The sequence below is a fragment of the Silene latifolia genome, chromosome 1 (genome assembly GCF_048544455.1).
Source record: "Silene latifolia isolate original U9 population chromosome 1, ASM4854445v1, whole genome shotgun sequence".
Classification (NCBI taxonomy): domain Eukaryota; kingdom Viridiplantae; phylum Streptophyta; class Magnoliopsida; order Caryophyllales; family Caryophyllaceae; genus Silene; species Silene latifolia.
Window position 1 is genome coordinate 198,453,181 of NC_133526.1, and position 18,062 is coordinate 198,471,242.

Consider the following 18,062-nt stretch of genomic DNA (forward strand, 5'->3'; position numbering starts at 1 on the left):
TTTTCAGATTTATGAATTATCTACATATTATATTATTATTATATAAAATGGTCTTACAAAAATTAAATATTAATATATGGAACAATTGCTACTAATCTAAATCATGTACTCTGGAGTCTGGAGGACACAAAAAAGGGTCTTATAGGGTACTTGTATAAGACAGTTTTATTAAAACAGGTTTTTTCATAATAACTATTTTTATCCATTAAAAAGGATGTATTAAACAAAATCTGTGGTAGAGTAGATCGACCTGGCCAAATTAATGGACATTCCCGGTCCGACTTGACATATCTCGCGGGTCACATTTGGTCCGGCCCGATCGACCAGCTCGCTCCATATCTGGGAAGGGTCCAGGTTCTAAATTTTAAACTCGACCTGTCCTTGACCCGCCAAAAAAGAAAAATTAGTAAGGCTTGCCCCGCCCGGCCCGCCCAAACCAGCCTAAAACCCACCACAAACCGGGCCCAAGTAACATCCCCCACAATCCGACCCTCCCCGGCCCCCGCCTCATTCACGGACTGATTAAGTGCCAATTGTGGTGAGCTCGACCCGTGGCCAACTCTATATGGCAGAGTCACAGCTAGAGGCCTAGATCCAGATCCAACGGATCAGATTGAATCACAATATTTTGGATTCAGTAGATAAGGATATGGATCGGATCCATACGTGTAAATCCATTTTTATTCCATTTCCTTAAAAAATAAATTAACTTAAACAAATACTCACTCCATACCAGACCAATGGTAACATTGACCGTTTTGCCATTATTCATGGTCGTAGGGAATCTTCGATATTATTCTTAAACTATAAGACTAAATATAGTCATGTGAGATTTTATAATTTTTAATAATGTGTAACAAAAGATATTCACATTACAAAACGTGTCTTGACAAGTGTGAAAAAAGTCAATGTTACCATTGATGTGGTATGGAGGGAATATTAAAACTATATCGAGACTATCCAAATCCAAAAGAAATGACCGGTATCCGACCCGACTCGAATACCAGATTTACTACTAGTCTCCTGGCATCATGACTTGATCACCACAGAGAATCTTACTGCAACATGACAAGCTGTCTCCGTTCACAATTTAGTGAAGTGGTCTCACCATTTAGCACAACTACATAACTATCCAAATCAACCACTACTTTCTCTCTCTACAACATTTATCAACTACCAACTTCTCTCTCTTCCAAATTATCTCTCAAAGATCCAAGCTTTGCCTCCCATGGCGTCGCTTCTTGAATCTTCTTGGCAGGTTGATTGCTTTATTTCTTGTAGTTTTCGGTTTAATAATTTGCTGCATTTGATTAATTAATTGATTTGATTTGATTAGTTTGGTTAATTTGATGATTAAGTAGGGAAAAGTTTGTTTAATTTGATTGTTTTGTGCTTAGATTATTGTTGTTAAATCGCTCTTTTGGTGATTATGATTGTATATAATGTTTATTGAATTATACATGCAAGATTTTGAATCATGATATTGATATTTTTGGTTAGATTAGAGCCTATGCATACGTGGTGTCGTAACCAACGGGGGTTAGCAGAGGCGGTCGTTCTAAGCATTGAAAATTTTGCCAATTTTTAGCTAAAGTTTTCGGGTTTTTTTCTCCCGTATCTAGCAGTAGAAATAGTATTCAATGGATGAGTCTTTTGATTAGATTAGAGACGATAATGCCATTGGTGGCCAAATTTCCTTAGCCTTATAGCTTGGTGATAGACGAGTCTATTGGTTAGATTAGAGACGGTTTAATGCCACTGGGCAAATTTCCCTAGCCTTATAGCTTGTGGATGGATGGGTCTTTTGATTAGATTGGAGACGATAATGCCACTGGCCAAATTTTTAAGCTTTATAGCTTGGGGATGGGTGAGTCTTTTGATTAGATTAGAGACGACAATGCAACCGGCCAAATTTCTTTAGCCTTATAGCTTGGGGATGGATGGGTCTTTTGATTAGATTGGAGACGATAATGCCACTGGCCAAATTTCTATTTCTTAAACCTTATAGCTTGGGGATGGGTGAGTCTTTTGATTAGATTAGAGACGATAATGCCACCGGCCAAATTTCTTAACCCTTATAGCTTGGGGATGGATGAGTTTTTGTTTAGATTAGAGACGATAATGGCACTGGCCAAATTTCCTTAGCCTTATAGATTGGGGATGGTAAGGCAATTAGTTAATGTTCTCACACATGCCCGTGGAGTAATATATTTTGCTCTTTTGCATTATCAGCTCCCACTAAGTCTTTTGTTTTAAAAGAAAGGACAAATCTTTCGCATTTCATTTTGAAAGAAAGATGGTATGGCGGTTTCAGTGTGAGACAATGTGAGTTTCAGGTTCCCTTTCCCCGTAAAAAGTATCACGCTGTACTCCCTTACCTGTATAATTGGCATATAATTCATATTGATTTTGTGTTAGACACTTTACGTCTTTCTCGTCTTTTCTGTGATTATTGTGCAGTGGAGGCGTCTGTTATCCTATTGCTAATTAGATTTATATTAACCTTTCGCGTTTCTGATGTTGCAGTACCTGATCACTAATTTCAGTGACTTCCAGTTATCATGCATTGGAAGCTTCATCCTTCATGAGAGTGTCTTCTTCTTATCAGGACTCCCTTTTATTGCCCTCGAGAGGCTTGGCTATTTTAGCAAGTATAAGATTCAGGTTTCATTGCTGTATTCTACTTTCACATAGGACATGCCTACTTCACTTCAAATCGTCAAATAGTGGTCGTGTTCGTTAGTTCTTCTTCTTGTCAAAATCCCCGATTACTTTGAACGTGGGCTTATAGGATCAATGAGGGCCTTACTTGTATTACTTAGTTACTACCTCCATCCCATTGACTTTGATCATTAACCTCTCTACATATATGTAAGGTGCAATGCTAAATTTGTCACGTTTGATTTATCAAATTAATTATTGTGAGAAAATAGCGGTTAAAGTGACTATTGAATTCAAAGGGGACAATGTAACTGGATGGAAGGAGGGAGTATCATCTACAACACCGTGCCCTCGCATTAAGTCCTGAGTATTTTTTTTTCCTTTCTAAGTTACTCATCCAGGTGTTTTTCTTTTCAGGCTAAAATAAACACTCCTGAGGGACAGGGGAAATGCATAATCCGCTTGTTGTTGTACCATTTTTGTGTCAATTTGCCAGTGATGCTTTTATCCTACCCTGTCTTCAGAGCTATGGGGATGCGTAGCAGTCTTCCTCTGCCGTCCTGGTATTTTATGGTTCTTTATGTAATGTACCTTTTTTTTTTCATAGACAGCATGCTATGCAGGCCTTGCCACCAAGAATTTTGTCAAGACATGTGAGTATGTGAATTGAGATTTCTAATGTGACATTTTCTGTTTTCGATTACAGGAAAGAAGTCGTATCTCAGATAATATTTTATTTCATTCTTGAAGATTTTATATTTTATTGGGGACACAGGTTACTACACACAAAGTGGTTGTACCAGCATATTCACAGCATCCACCATGAGTAAGAGATCGATCTATCAGTTTCATTTCTTACAATTTTATGCTCATGCTTGGTTTTCTGCTTCTCATTTACAAAACCAGATTTGGTTTAATAAAAGAAAAGAAAAGAAAAGGAATAATTAGTTTCGATTTAAGACCGATCATACCGATCTTTATCGTTGATGTTATATTGTGACATGCAGGTACGCAACACCGTTTGGACTGACATCAGAATATGCTCACCCAGCAGAGATACTATTCCTGGGATTCGCTACAATTGTTGGGCCTGCCATTACGGGCCCTCATTTGTTTACTCTCTGGCTGTGGATGATGGTAAGAGTCCTCGAGACTGTTGAGGCACACTGCGGATATCACTTTCCTTGGAGCCCTTCAAACTTCATTCCTTTATATGGAGGGTAATGTCTATGAGATCGATTATTCGATTTTTTTTTCCCCACCCCAGTTATTGTAAGCGCTATCTACAGCAGTTCATGTGGATTGCTTTTCTTGTGCAGTTCTGATTTTCATGACTATCACCACCGGTTATTGTACACGAAGTCTGGGAACTACTCATCAACTTTTGTATACATGGACTGGTTAGACCAAATTTCAATTTTGATTTTTTCATGGAGTTGAGTAATGGCTGTGTTTTCAGTTTTGCATAGGAGCAATGCTCGATTTGTTTGCGTAAATGAAGTTCTCTCTTTCGAATTATTAAGTGCACTAGGGGAGGCAAGTATAAACCGTGGGACGTGATGTTACCACCAACCTGGTGTTTTCCGATCAGAGTTTACACTCACTAAATAGACTCGGGTTGTGACTACTTGTGGTAACTCAAATGCATGTCAATTTTCTTGATTTGTGCTTGTTACATATCTCGCACTTGGCTGAATTGTCCGACTCTGTAATACGTGATTCTGCAACTATGAAGTTTCACGAGGTTTCCATATTTTACTGTTCTATTGTGTTTAGCATTGATGCGGTTTGCTTTTAATACTTTATCTTGCTTTAACAACCGTCCCTTTGTGCAGGCTTTTCGGTACTGACACTGGTTTCAGAAAACTGAAGGCTGTGAAGGCTGCTGAAGCCGAGAGCAAGCATATGTAGATTTCTCATAATTCATTTTTTTTTTTGTGGCGTCTTCTAATTCCGTAGGGAATGAATGTTCTTTACCTTGCTAATAGATCCCATTCCTTTGATATATATGTAGTGATTACATCTCCTTTTATTTTCTGTTGCCTCTTTTGTATTCCACATTCTTTCTTTAGTTATTCGAAGTGTTCATTTCCGTTTCGTTCCTCTTTTGTTCACCTCTTGCTCAAATTCCGGTCACAAATTGTAATCCATCATCTGTGAAGTGAAGAAATCTGAACGCAGCAGGTCTAGATTATAATTTCCGCCTTACAAAATAATTCTGGTATCTGCAGAGCTAAAATTCCAGAGTAAATGGCCTTAAACAGGGAATGCAAACATGGTTTTAAATCAGTTTTAGCCTTGACTGTATGCTATTTATTTCTCGTCGTCGAAGAAAAAAATTACAACCACCTAATGGTCACTGAGTTAATGTAAAACAGGAAGAATACACAGAAATCTGAATGCTTGTTTCATTCTCCAAGTTAAACTGGTTTGCTTTTTTTTTTCTTTTTTTTTTTTTTGACAAGTAAAAAATAAAAAAATAAAAATTATAAATGATCTCTTCTTTTCCTATATCGAACCGGGGATCAAAACTTTATAGCTGAAGTTAGGCTGCTGATGAATACTGGCAGTTTAAGAGAGGGCTCTCCAACCAATATCTTGACGATAAAATCCTTCCGGCCAGTTAATTTTCTCAACAGCTTGATAGGCTCTATCTCTCGCTTGTCGTAGGTCATCTCCCTTCGCTGTAACCCCGAGTACCCGGCCCCCAGCACTAACCAGATTTCCGTCGGAGTCCAATGCTGTTCCAGCATGGAATATCTTGACAGAATGAGCAGCTTTTTCGGCGTTTTCCACGTTGGAAATGAGAGTTCCCTTCTTATAGCTTCCGGGATATCCATTACTCGCCATCACAACCACCATGGCAGATCCAGGAGACCAATCTAGTGATACTCCCTTCAGTTTACCTTTGCAAGCAGCAAGGAGGACCTGAGCCAAATCCGACTCTAAACGCATCATCAAAACCTGCATTGTACCAAGCATTGAAGTTAGACCGTCCAATGTAGACCTGATAAACCGTTTACTGACCTAATACGAAATGACTCAGTCTAGAGTGGCTAGAGTCCACCCGGTAATGACCGATCCTAAATGACAAAATTGAAATTAAAGCCAAGTTTATCTACATATCAATGACATGAACCTCCATGAACACGAATGGAATACGCAGATAATAGCACACCCAAAACAAACCTGTAACCGAAATGACATGACCAAACCAGACCAATTAGAGCTACATCATATAACTGAACTGCCCCGTCACTAACCAGCCTGACCCCTACATGATCCGAATGATCCACAATATAGAGGTTTACTCCATCGCCCGTTCTACTGGTTACTCTTAATTCCTAGTCCATATTGGCAGAGTACGGCGTGAAGGATGAAGGTCGTTTGAAAGCATTTTTTTTTTCAAAAAAAAAAAAGCGTACCCACCTGGCATTCAGGATCACCAAACCGCACATTATACTCGATAAGCTTGGGCAATCCGGATTTCTTTTCAATCATAAGCCCAGCATACAAAACCCCAACAAATTTGCAACCTTCTTCTGCCATCCCTTTGACAGTGGGTAGAATTATGGAACTCATGACCAAAGTCTCAAGTTCTTTGGTCAAAATAGGGGCAGGTGAGTATGCACCCATTCCCCCGGTGTTGGGACCTGTATCACCATCCCCGACCCGTTTATGATCCTGGGCCGATTCTAAAGCTACAGCATTTTCACCATCAACTAGAGCGAAAAAGGAAGCTTCTTCCCCTTCTAAAAATTCCTCAACGACAATACGATTGCCTGCTGCACCAAAAACACTATTTACAAGCATAGAATCAACAGCTTGATAAGCCTCATCCAGTGACATAGCAACAACAACTCCTTTTCCAGCAGCTAAGCCATCAGCCTTGACGACAATAGGTGCTCCTTGCTCACTGATGTACTTTTTAGCAGCAGTTGCTTCGGTAAACGTTTGATACTGCACCAAGTCAACATGTGATTGAGAAACATAAAAAAAACGCCGACATAGAGATAAGGCACTGTAAGAATAATTGTCCCAAGATATTTTATAGTCTATGATTTAGAGAAATTTCATTTCCAACAACATTTGGTATTCCGCAAAGCTATATGACAATAATTGTCCAAGATATTATTATCTCCATCCCAAATGTCCCCATTTGAGTTTGGTGGAGAACCGGTATTGACTTTGTGCAATAATTTCTTCAAATATAAATAGAAATAGAAGGAAATTTGTCATGTTTGATTGATAAAGCCAACTACTTTCATATTATCATTTCAAAAAGTTGCAACAGTTGTATTTTGTTAACATGAAAAAGGGTTAAAATTTGACATTGTGTGACCGCCAAAGTCAGATAAGGACTATACGAATGGGATGGCGGGATATCCGGGGATGTAGTTTAAGAAGGACTTCCTTTAAAATTAACTTGACCATATAAAAAAAAAATGAAAAAAGAAAAAAAAACTTGTGTCAATACAGCAGAACCACATTAACTGAAACACACAATTTCCAAATTATCAGGTCACCTTGAAAGGTCTGCTAGCTATAAAAGGTAGAGTTTACATGAATGACACGATCTCTCAAAGAGATTGGCTACTTGACCTACACCCGCGGATTCTTGCATGCAATTACTGCAAGTACTAAATTTGCAAAGAGAATGGATGTCAAACCTTAGCTGTGGGAATGCCATACTTATAACACAAGCTCTTCATGAAATCTTTAGAACCCTCCAGGGCAGCAGCTTGAGAGGAAGGACCAAAAGTTGGGATACCAGCCTTTACAAGATCATTTGCAAGACCAGATACGAGGGGGCCCTCGGGTCCCACCACAACTAGATTAATACCTTCCTTCTGACAAAAAGAAATGACAGCTGAACTGTCAGAAGGGTCAAGGTCTTGAATGCAGTTTGCGTCTCCGGAACTAGAAATCCCAACATTGCCAGGTGCACAGTACACGATACTGCATGATGGTGATCGTTGCAAGGCATAACAAAGTGCATGCTCTCTCCCTCCTCCTCCAATCACCAGCACTCTCACTTTCTCTTCTACAATTCCATTTAATAGATCAGTTAGTCTCTTGTGAGACGGTCTCACCTAAATATAATATGAGACCAAACTATTTAAATAAAAACAAAATTAAACTTCAAGTTGGCCAAAGAATGAAAAAGAGGTAGGTTACTCCCTTCACTATTCTTTCAATTCCCAGCCAAGCTAAAATAAGCAGAATGCTTGGAATTAGAAGGGGTATTGCCGAGAGCCAAAGAGCAGTGTAGGAAACAATGTGCCCTGATTAACTAATTGTTGAACAATGTTTTCTACAACCACAGAATCCGTGTTCAAAATTATTTTCTTGGAGCTAGTAATTATGTTCTTAGCTTGAAGATGTAATGAGAATTTAAACTAAAACTATGTATGCATTCACAATGATTACTACAAAATATAACATTGTGATCTTAGTGACACGTACGGACGTACTCTAGCTACAAGAAGTTTACCACATTACTAAATAATTTCATGGAGTAATTTACAGTTTAAAACTATCCTCTCCTACACCGACTAAGGGCTTTGAAACATCATTCTGAAAGAAGCTTTGCAAACTTCAAGCGATACTTCCGAAGATGCGAGAGTTTTGTGAACCATTGTTTTCTCAAATGAGCAATTACAATGTCCATCAAATACAAAGGTACCTAAAGATATTAGCTTTAAACGCTTTCAATCAAACAACAGAAGCTAATGATTGATCTCACACTTCAAACAAGCAGACCATGATTCTCCATTTAACTTCTCGGTTCTCTCCCGAGAAATTTTATTCATACCATGTACTAAAACTAGTAGTAAAACAATTACAAGAAAACCATGTACTAAAACTAGTCCACCTCAATCAAATGAATCCCACTGTACAGTACATCACATTGAATAAGAAGACACTAACCTGTTCCAATCTCATCGTTGGCAATGCAAAAAACCATGAATGATTTCCGGCCACCTCCATTCCTCGCACCCACACTCACCATCCAATCATCCAAACCAGAAACCCGTTTACTTGCTACACTAAAGCAACCATTCCAAACATTACTTTTTCTAAATAAAACTTTACCAATCTCCTCATTTGTCGAACAAAACATTGATGAACTAGTTAATCCAACCGATGCCTTTAATGTACTAACTTTCATCCTTTGTCCGAAAACCATCATCTTGTCACCAGAAACTTGTTTCCATGAATAACAACCTCCACTAGAACCCATAGAACCATACATTTGAGCTACATATGAACTCATTTCACTTCAATAACCTCCCAATCGCTGCGGAAAAAAACATCACATTTTCTAAATTAAAACAAAGCTAAAAGCTTTCACAGGCGAAGCGACTACGAAATAGCTCCAAATCACAAACCCTTCAAGAAATCAAAGAAATTAACAACACCCAAATAATTGATATCAATAATTTGGCTTAATTTCAACTATCAATTCATACCCACATCATATTTTTCAACATCATACAATAAAACCTTCCAATATGAGTATATAAACAGCAGTTCAAATTAATTACATATGTTCGATTAAAATACACCTCACGTATATTGTACAAACGTATGAAATTGGCTTGAACGGAGAGGGTAGTTATATCAATCCAAATGCTTAGCAAAAATTAAAATGTAACTCAAAGAACAAGAATAACTAAACCAAAAAGAATGCAGGGAATATTTACAAATTTACAATAATTTCTACCAAAAAAATATACAAAAATGAAGAAATGTATGTAGGTATCAAAAGAGACTTACTTGAAATGTTGAAATTAGAGGAAATTAGGAGAAAATGGTGAAAGAGTAGCTTCTATGAAGAGTTTGCGAGTGTTTTTGTTATTCTTGGTAGGTGGTGTGCAATATACCTACGGGTTCAATTCCCGTCAGCATCAAATTTTATCTCCTGACACGCTTTTTAGCAGAAAAAGAAATTACAGGTTCGGGGAATAAAAATCGTAATTAAAAGGTTAAAAATTAGTTGTGACCGAAAGGTTATCTTTGATAATATGATACGTTAGATGCTTTTATTTTGGGTTGTTCAGGTTTACTATGTGATTGACCGTTGTCATGACTCATGAAGTCATGATGCATGGACGTCGGATTTAAAGTTCAATCGCCTAGTCAAGCTGAGGCACTCGTTGTTTTAAAAGCTGCCGATTTGGCTTGAGAACAAAGTCTATAATTTGGGAATCCTCGTGAGCTGTTTAAGGTGATTAATTGTGGATTTGGAGTGAATATGAGTTAGAACTTAGAATTATAGCCCATGAACAAAACAAGCATATTAGCGATTCCAATACTATTATGAGTAAAATGTATTGCGAACATTAGCACCTCCTTGAAAATACATTGTCTATACGGAGAAGTGCAACATCAATCCCTATCTACTAAGAGAATATATATTTGAGAAATTTTCCTCCAAAATGCACCAACTTAAATATGAAAATAAATGTTTCTTTTGTTAATCTAAATCTTTCATTAAAAAATAATAATAGTTTTTTCATCATAAAACTATAATCATTTCATTAAACTCTCAATTATAATCTTTAAATTAAATTAGAATAAAATTATAAAAATTAATGAATTATAAACTACAAAATGCTTAGTCTTTCATTTATGCATTATATTTTGTAGGAAAAAAAATTATTCTAAAAATTTGAGAATATTTATAAAATGAAATCATTCGCTTTGAGTTATAAAAAACATTTTCACTAAAAATACATATTTCATAACATTTTATCTTGATTAGTTTCGAGATCAATTTTTTCTCAAACTAAAACATAATGAGATGAATTATGAAAATTTATGGTGTCAATTTAAAATACATAAAAAATAATTAAATTTGTATATATACCGCGCATACATTTCGCGTGATCTAACCTAGTTATCGGTACAACCATAAACAATCTATGACCAAAATGGTTTTTAATATCCAACCATAGCCCATCACCGGCCCAAATTGTTCCATGATATACGTAGCTTTTTCATACGTAGCTCTGGGTTGGGATTAAGCACAGATATGTAGCTTTGGGCTGGGCTTAAGGCTTAAAGATAGTAATGCTAAATTTATTAAATGGGCCATGATTCCCAAAGATACAGGAGTGAGTGAGTGACATTAAAGGCGCCTTATTTTTTTCCGCTTATTTTTTACTTTCTTGATTCGATTAATTTCCTAATTAATTCGATTCGATTCGATTCATTCAATTCGATTCGATTCGATTGATTGCTCCATTCGATTGATTCGATTGATTTCATTTCAACTCCATTCGATTCGATTGATTCGATTCAATTTCCATTAAGTTAAATTTCATTTTGACCTTTTACTCATCTTAAATTTAATAGTTATTATTAATTTTGTTATCAATAATACTATTTTTTAATATTATTCTTTATTATTATTATTATTATTATTATTATTATATTTAATAATAATGTTATTAATAATTTATTTATTATTATTATTGATGGGGCATATTCTGCACCCGCTGACCAGTCAACATATTGAGCAAGGTCAAAGATATCCACAGCAAGTCAACGGCTTTAGACACTTAACCCGACGACTGTCGGCTGTCTCTTGTGCCTCGGCTGGGACAACTAGCCAACCGGGGCACATATCCGCGAACTCATATCCAAGACCCCTCGGCGGCGAGTCAACAAGGCCCGCCGGCCTGCCATGGGTCCCTCGGCCGAGGGTAGATCAGTCTTTCCACCTGCTAGCCACTTGGCCACTACGTGACAAAAGGTGAAAGTCTATAAATACTCCTCAACTCTCATTGAGGAGGAGATCCACAATTTAACCTAAGAATCACTATTCATCTGGTAATATCTTCCTTATCTCTCTACAACATATACTTCACCAAGTAACGACAACTTATCTCTCTAAGTTTACTGACTTGAGCGTCGGAGTGAGTTCGCTCGGTCCAAAGCCGAGCCCTCAGTTTGTTCATCGTTTAAGGAGACCGCAAGGAGGATTCAACTAAAGACGTCATTCTACAAGCACGGGTGGTAACATATAACTGCTCTGGAATTACACCCGGAACAATTGGCGCCGTCTGTGGGGAAAGATACTAGAAGCTAGTCACATTCATTCCCAAACAAAAGAGATAATACCGTCCACAGTTCTGGAGTTGCGCAGCCCTCCACCGGCCGGGTAATTCAACCGGAGTACGGGATGCCAATAATACCAGATACGCCGCTGCCCGCCAACCAGGTCACCATCATGGGACATGTGTTTGATGCAGCAAAACTGAAGCTACTCCTGGACCTAATTGGTGGTACGTCGACTCACACTGTCACACCGACAAGAGCGGCGGAACCCGTCCAGGAGACCAGGGCCCAGAATGTGACTCCAAGAGACTTGAATGGAGCACTGGAAGAAGCTGGCCCCGTCAAGACGCCGGAGGAGCCCAAAGTGCTAGTGGTAGACCTAAGTAGACGCTACGGCAGTCACCCCAAGAAGTAGACGCTACGGCAGTCACCCCAAGAGGTAGACGCCGCAGCAGTCACTCCAAGAGGTAGACGCCACGGCAATCACTATAAGGAAGCAGACGTCATGGCAGTCACTACCAGCGCGGTTGATACTCGCGAAAGCGATCAGCACGCCCTAGAACGTTAAACACGGTTGAGATACGCATTCTAAGCGCCTCGGTCAAAGCCGAGGTAGAAACAAAAGAAGCGCTCAATTAATAACGTAAGAAGACAACTCAGACGAAGACAAGAAAAGACCTCGGCCAAGCTAGAGGCAAAATAAGCAAACTCTTATTAAAAATTATAACAGGTTACAAGGAGAATACAGACGACGGCCGTCCCCCTAAGGATAAGCCAAAACACAAGCTACCAAAGTTGTACAAAATACAAGGGAAAGAAAGGCAAAAGGTTACAGACATATCATTTAAGCGCCAAAATATGGCAGGGAGGAAAGGCTTAATAATTGGCCCCCGAACAGCTAAAGCTATCCGAGACGCTGGGTGAGCCTGGTGACGACCGCCCGTCTCCCTATGCCTGTTGTTGCTTGCCATTAGCACCGTTAGCAGCATCGTCCTTAATGGGCGACCCAGAAGCTGTCTCAGCCGTCTAAGCTTTCTCAGCAGCCTCAGCCTCAGCCTTCTTGGCAGCCTCAGCCTCAGCGGCCTCAGCTGCCTTCATCCTCTCGGCTTCATCTTTGGCCGCCTTAGCCTCCTCAGCAAGGGCTGCCTTCTCCGCGGCCGCCTCTTCCTCCTTCTTCACCCTTACCTCCTCCTTGGCCTTCTCCTTCGCGGCTTCATCCTTAGCTTCGAGCTTGTCATCAAACAGCTCGTCAAATTTGTCCCACGGAAAGGAGCAATCAAGAGGGAATAGCTCCCCAATCACTTCCTTGGCAGCTTCTTCGGCCAGGTCCCGGTATTGGGCGCACATGTTAGGGAGGAGAACGGTTTGGAGTGTCTCAATGTCCTCCTCCCTTTGGGCGATGATAGCATCCTTGTTCCGAACCACCTTCCCCTGGACCTGGAACAAGCCCCTAAACTCGTCCCTCTGCGTACGGTAAAGGTCGGCGTGCTTCTGAACAAGGTCACGCATCTCCGGTGACTTAGCGGCTTCGACCCGCCGCGGACCTCGGCCTTGGCTCTCTCAGCATGGACTTCCTTTTCAGCGTCCTCCCTGAGTTTTCTCTCAGCACGGACTGCCTCTTCAGCCTCAGCCTTGGCCCTCTTAGCCTCCTTGTTCGCCGCGTCGAGTTCCAGCCTTATCTCTCTAAGTTTACTGACTTGAGCGTCGGAGTGAGTTCGCTCGGTCCAAAGCCGAGCCCTCAGTTTGTTCATCGTTTCAGGAGACCGCAAGGAGGATTCAACTAAAGACGTCATTCTACAAGCACGGGTGGTAACATATAACTGCTCTGGAATTACACCCGGAACAATTATGAATATTATTATTAAAATGAATAATAATGTTGTTGTTGTTGTTGTTGTTGTTGTTGTTGTTGTTGTTGTTGTTGTTGTTAAAATGAATAATAATGTTATTAATGTTAATAATAATATTATTTATTATTATTATTGTTATTATTATTATTATTAGTAGTATTGTTGTTGTTGTGGTTGTTATAATTATTGGTATTATTATTAAAATTAATAACATTTATTATTAATATTATTGATGGGGCACGCCCAACCGACTTGACCAAATAGCCGATACGGGGTCATACAAGTCAACACGCTTGCCAACATGGTTACGGATTCGCTTGATACTCTACGAATCACGGATTGTTAAAAGCGAATTCTATCAACTGATTACTGAAAATACATATAACACATTTTCTATAAGCGAATCGCGAATCGATAAGGCGTATTCATAGCGAATATGGTAACCATGCTTGTCAGCCATCATTTGAGGTACACATAGAAATCTATAAATACCTCATTATTCACCCATCAATGGTAAAATACTTCTCACCAACAACTTCCTCTCTCTAGAAGTAAAACTACTCGAGCTACTATGAGAAGGCACGGAAACCTTAGCTTCAAGCAAGGTCTCAACTATCCACCGATCCGTAAGGCATCGAGAAGGACCTGTGCGAACCCTCCGAGGCCCTATTTGTTACGCGTGAAAGATCCATCCGGAGAGAGCAAGCATAGGTTCGAGGTGCCATCGTCTCGAAAGGAGCGCGTTGACCGTTGGCCGGATTCGAGCAACGCTTACTTGAGTGTTTTTATTCGAAACAATTATTTTTACTAATATCATTATTAATATTGACATTATTATTTATTATTGTTATTAAGAATATTATTGGTAAAAAATTACTATTTTTTCATTATTATAATTTATGATTATTCATATACTCCTCCCTCTATCCCGGTCAATTGTTGTCCTTTGGTTTTTGGCACAAAGACCAAGGAAAGAGGATGGGCCAATTATAAATGACAAGCGGACCAAATTGAGTGTGAATGATCAAATTGCTCATCAAGTTCATTCTTAAAATAGAAAGGACAATAATTGAATGAGACACCCCAAAATGAAATAGGACAACAAATTACCGGGACAGAGAGAGTATAATATTATAATTTTTTTTCTTAAAAATATTAATTTTAGTATAAATAGTATTATACTATGAATATTATTATTAGTACAGTTGATAATAACAATAATATTAAATATTATTATTATTAATATTAATATGATTATTTCGATTGATTCAAATTTCAATTGACTTTATTGATTCGATTCGATTCAGCTCGGCTCAGCTCTATTCGATTGATTCAGTCCAGCTCGGCTCCATTGATTCGATTCGATTGATTCAGCTCCATTGATTCGATTCATCGATTCGATTGATTGATTCGACTCCATTCGATTCGATTCGATTCGATTCAGTTTTCGGCTCTAAAAAGCCAGAAAGAACAGGGCCTTGACCTGGCAAAATTATCCCAATCAAAATGATCCGACTTGAATAATCCGAAAGGATGCTCGATTTGAGGACCCCGGGCTTAACCCGTACCTTGAATTGATTAGAATTGACCCAAACCGAATATAGTATGGAGTATATGAAAATGTCTCAATATTAGAGATGAAAGTGAGCACTTGGACATATGGGCTTGCATAGCCCAACACAATCTATAGTCATTTTAGCAAGACATGGGATTGGCATGCATAGCACGGTACGATATGTCATAGGCCGTGTTTGCACTGAAGTTTGGGAAGGAAGACTATGGTTAGGAGAATCTTACTCAAAATAAAGTGCAATTGGTCTCCCTTGTGACGGGTTATCATTTGTGTCGGATATTTTGTGAGTTAAAATGATAATAAAATGGGTTAGTGGAGAAAGGGGATCACATGAATAGTGTTACAGAGAGAGAAAAAGTGGGTATTTTATGAGGTAAAATGGTATCCGTCACTCAAGAGTGACGGATATGTGCCGTCACAAACAAGAATTTGTGAATAAAGTGACTTTCTTTAACGTTAAGGTTTCATTAATTTACCCACTTTACTCTAGTGTGAAAAAAGAAAATCAAAATACAACATTTCTCAAATTATTTTTGGTATTGTTTATAATAGAGACGAAATTTTTGACAATTCCTAGGCAACTTGTCTTGTCATTTGATATCTATTTAACTCAATGACTCGTTTCTTGTTTAAAAAGACTATGTCCATCTTAAACAAGAATTTTTTATTCACAAATTCTCATTGAAGACATGACATATCCGTCACAAGCTGAAGACGGATACTATTTTACCTCACAATGTACCCACTTTTTCTCTCTCTGCAACACTATTCATGTGGTCCCCTTTCTCCACTAACCCATTTTGTTACCATTTTATCTCACAAAATATCCGTCACAAATGGTAACCCGTCACAAGCAAGACCAATTGTTTTTTATTTTTGTTTAAATTTTTCCTACTCCTAAACTAATGTACACCAACTCATTAGTGACAAACTGACAATCATTGATCATTAAGCTAAGTAAATATTCCGTACATATTTTTACCTACTTCTATATAGGCTTTACTAGGGAAAATGATTTTGCTTTATTTTACGCATTGATTCAAAAGTAATGAAGAAAAGAGAGTAAACAATCAATGTTAAGGCATCATTTTCTTGCTAAAAATGAAAAAAAGTCATCCTCTATAATTGTGGCCCTCCAACAACCAAATCCCAAAATATCTATCAAAACTTTGGTGTAAGGGCTAATCCATAACAATCCGTCTCATTAAAGACGGACATTATCCGTCTATAATTATAGACGGATAGTGTCCCTCTCACAAATGAAAGTGGATAGTGCAAGTGGGGGTATCCATTTCCCACCCACTTGCACTACCCATTTTCATTTGTGAGAGGGACACTATCCGTCTATAGCTATAGACGGATAGTGTCCGTCTATAATGAAAATTTGTGAATCCATAAAGTTATGCTTCATTCTCCTGAGATATAAATTCCAAGCTTTTAATTTTACAATAAGTCTTGCTTGTGACACGTCCGTCATAAACTAAAGACGGATGGTGTCCATCTCATAATAAGGCAAGTGCAAGGGTAAGTGGGAGGAAAATGGAGCACCTTATGAATAGTGCCACTTGCATATTATGAGAGGGGCACTATCCGTCTTCAGCTTGTGACGGATAGTGCCCGTCTTCAATGAGAATTTGTATTAACTTTAGGACGGTCTTTCTTAAAACGATCATATTTGTGTTAAGTGTAAAAAGGGTCAAATGTTATCCTATACATCGGCAAGTCTCCTTTAAGTCATGCATTTTCCGCCTAAAACGAAGACAAGAAAATGTGACCGATTTTATGATAAAATGTGATCATTTTTTGAGGAAAAGTTAACAAAACATTTCTAATAAAATGTTACCAATTTAGCTATAAATTTAATTTAGCTGAATATTGTATCACTAAATAGTCACTTTCAATTGCAAAATTGCGACATTTTCTCTGACTTAATTTCAGTCAGAAGAGTTTATCGTTCACTAAGCATTCAGTTTTTGTCTCAGAAAATCAAGATCAAATGTCTTTGACTTATAATGTTACCCACCTATTATATAGATGGGTCATTCAGTTTTTGTTTCATCTAACTATTTAACTCGTTTTAACTATTTAAAACGGATATATACTTAATAAGAATTTGGGTTCGTTTAACTTTATGCACATGTGTTATATGTTGATTAGAGAAGGTTGATGAGGTGTCCATATTAATTAGGGAAGCTTGATAAAGCAAATGTGTGATTATACCAAAGCTTACATAATTTCCAACTATGGATAATTAGACTACCAACTATGTGAAAGGCCATTCTAAGTTTGTTATGGAATAATTCTCATCCTTCTCATTATTCATATCTAATTTGGTCCCCTTTTAGATTTTTGATTTGACATTTTAGTTGTAATTGTGTGTTATATTGGATTATTTGAGCAATTATGTATCACTTTAATCTTCTTAGGTACTTTTGTATTTAAAGGAGTTATAAAGGTGATACATACACCACAAAGTGAGGGGAATTAAAGATCAGATTTGGATTTGTATTCGGCATACTTGAATACTTGTATGATCGAGTTATTGTATTTTAGGTCGAAAAGAGCTGAATTACACTGAATTTAGTGGAATTAAATTGACTGAAGTAAGAGTTAATTTGTGAAGAGATTAATTGAACTAAACTAAACCGAACTGAATTAAAATTAAGTAAAAAAAAATCGAACTGAACTGAAATTAGTTGGAATTAACTATCAAATTTTTTTTCTGAATATTGTGAAAATAAATGCTAAATTGCATGGCATTACGTAAAGGTGTCTGCTTTCCAAAATGACCTGAAGATTCCTCCACAAATATTTTAGCTACACGCGTACACGTAATATTTTATTGTAAAATGACAATACTTTGTCCGTCTTATTTCAGACGGGAAAAAACCCGTCTGAAATAAGAATTTGCG

General features: G+C 38.0%; 2 protein-coding genes across 2 annotated transcripts; one reads left to right on the plus strand and one right to left on the minus strand.

Annotated features, from left to right (window-relative positions):
* The first annotated feature begins 1,042 nt into the window (after positions 1 to 1,042).
* LOC141617048 (methylsterol monooxygenase 2-2-like) lies at positions 1,043 to 4,759 on the plus strand. The gene is made up of 7 exons (XM_074434219.1): positions 1,043 to 1,258; positions 2,527 to 2,664; positions 3,079 to 3,224; positions 3,368 to 3,487; positions 3,669 to 3,881; positions 3,981 to 4,061; positions 4,497 to 4,759. Exons 1-7 carry the CDS (start codon positions 1,229 to 1,231, stop codon positions 4,570 to 4,572), a joined length of 804 nt encoding a protein of 267 aa, XP_074290320.1. The 5' UTR covers positions 1,043 to 1,228; the 3' UTR covers positions 4,573 to 4,759.
* A 218-nt stretch (positions 4,760 to 4,977) lies between these two features.
* LOC141617056 (phosphoribosylamine--glycine ligase-like) lies at positions 4,978 to 9,542 on the minus strand. Its single transcript, XM_074434228.1, has 5 exons — positions 9,442 to 9,542; positions 8,593 to 8,962; positions 7,332 to 7,705; positions 6,091 to 6,621; positions 4,978 to 5,625 (listed from the first exon to the last, which is right to left on the minus strand). The coding sequence occupies exons 2-5, from the start codon at positions 8,936 to 8,938 to the stop codon at positions 5,233 to 5,235; spliced, it is 1,644 nt and encodes a 547-aa protein (XP_074290329.1). The 5' UTR covers positions 8,939 to 8,962; positions 9,442 to 9,542; the 3' UTR covers positions 4,978 to 5,232.
* Between the last annotated feature and the right edge of the window lie 8,520 nt (positions 9,543 to 18,062).

Coding starts and splice junctions, on each gene's coding strand:
- LOC141617056 (XM_074434228.1), bottom strand. CDS start 8,938: ATGAGTTCATATGTAGCTCAAATGTATGGTTCTATGGGTTCTAGTGGA. Junction 7,706..8,592: donor CAACGATGAGATTGGAACAG/GTTAGTGTCTTC, acceptor ATGGAATTGTAG/AAGAGAAAGTGAGAGTGCTG. Junction 6,622..7,331: donor ATGGCATTCCCACAGCTAAG/GTTTGACATCCA, acceptor GACTTGGTGCAG/TATCAAACGTTTACCGAAGC.
- LOC141617048 (XM_074434219.1), top strand. CDS start 1,229: ATGGCGTCGCTTCTTGAATCTTCTTGGCAG. Junction 1,259..2,526: donor TTCTTGAATCTTCTTGGCAG/GTTGATTGCTTT, acceptor CTGATGTTGCAG/TACCTGATCACTAATTTCAG. Junction 3,225..3,367: donor AGTCTTCCTCTGCCGTCCTG/GTATTTTATGGT, acceptor TTTCGATTACAG/GAAAGAAGTCGTATCTCAGA.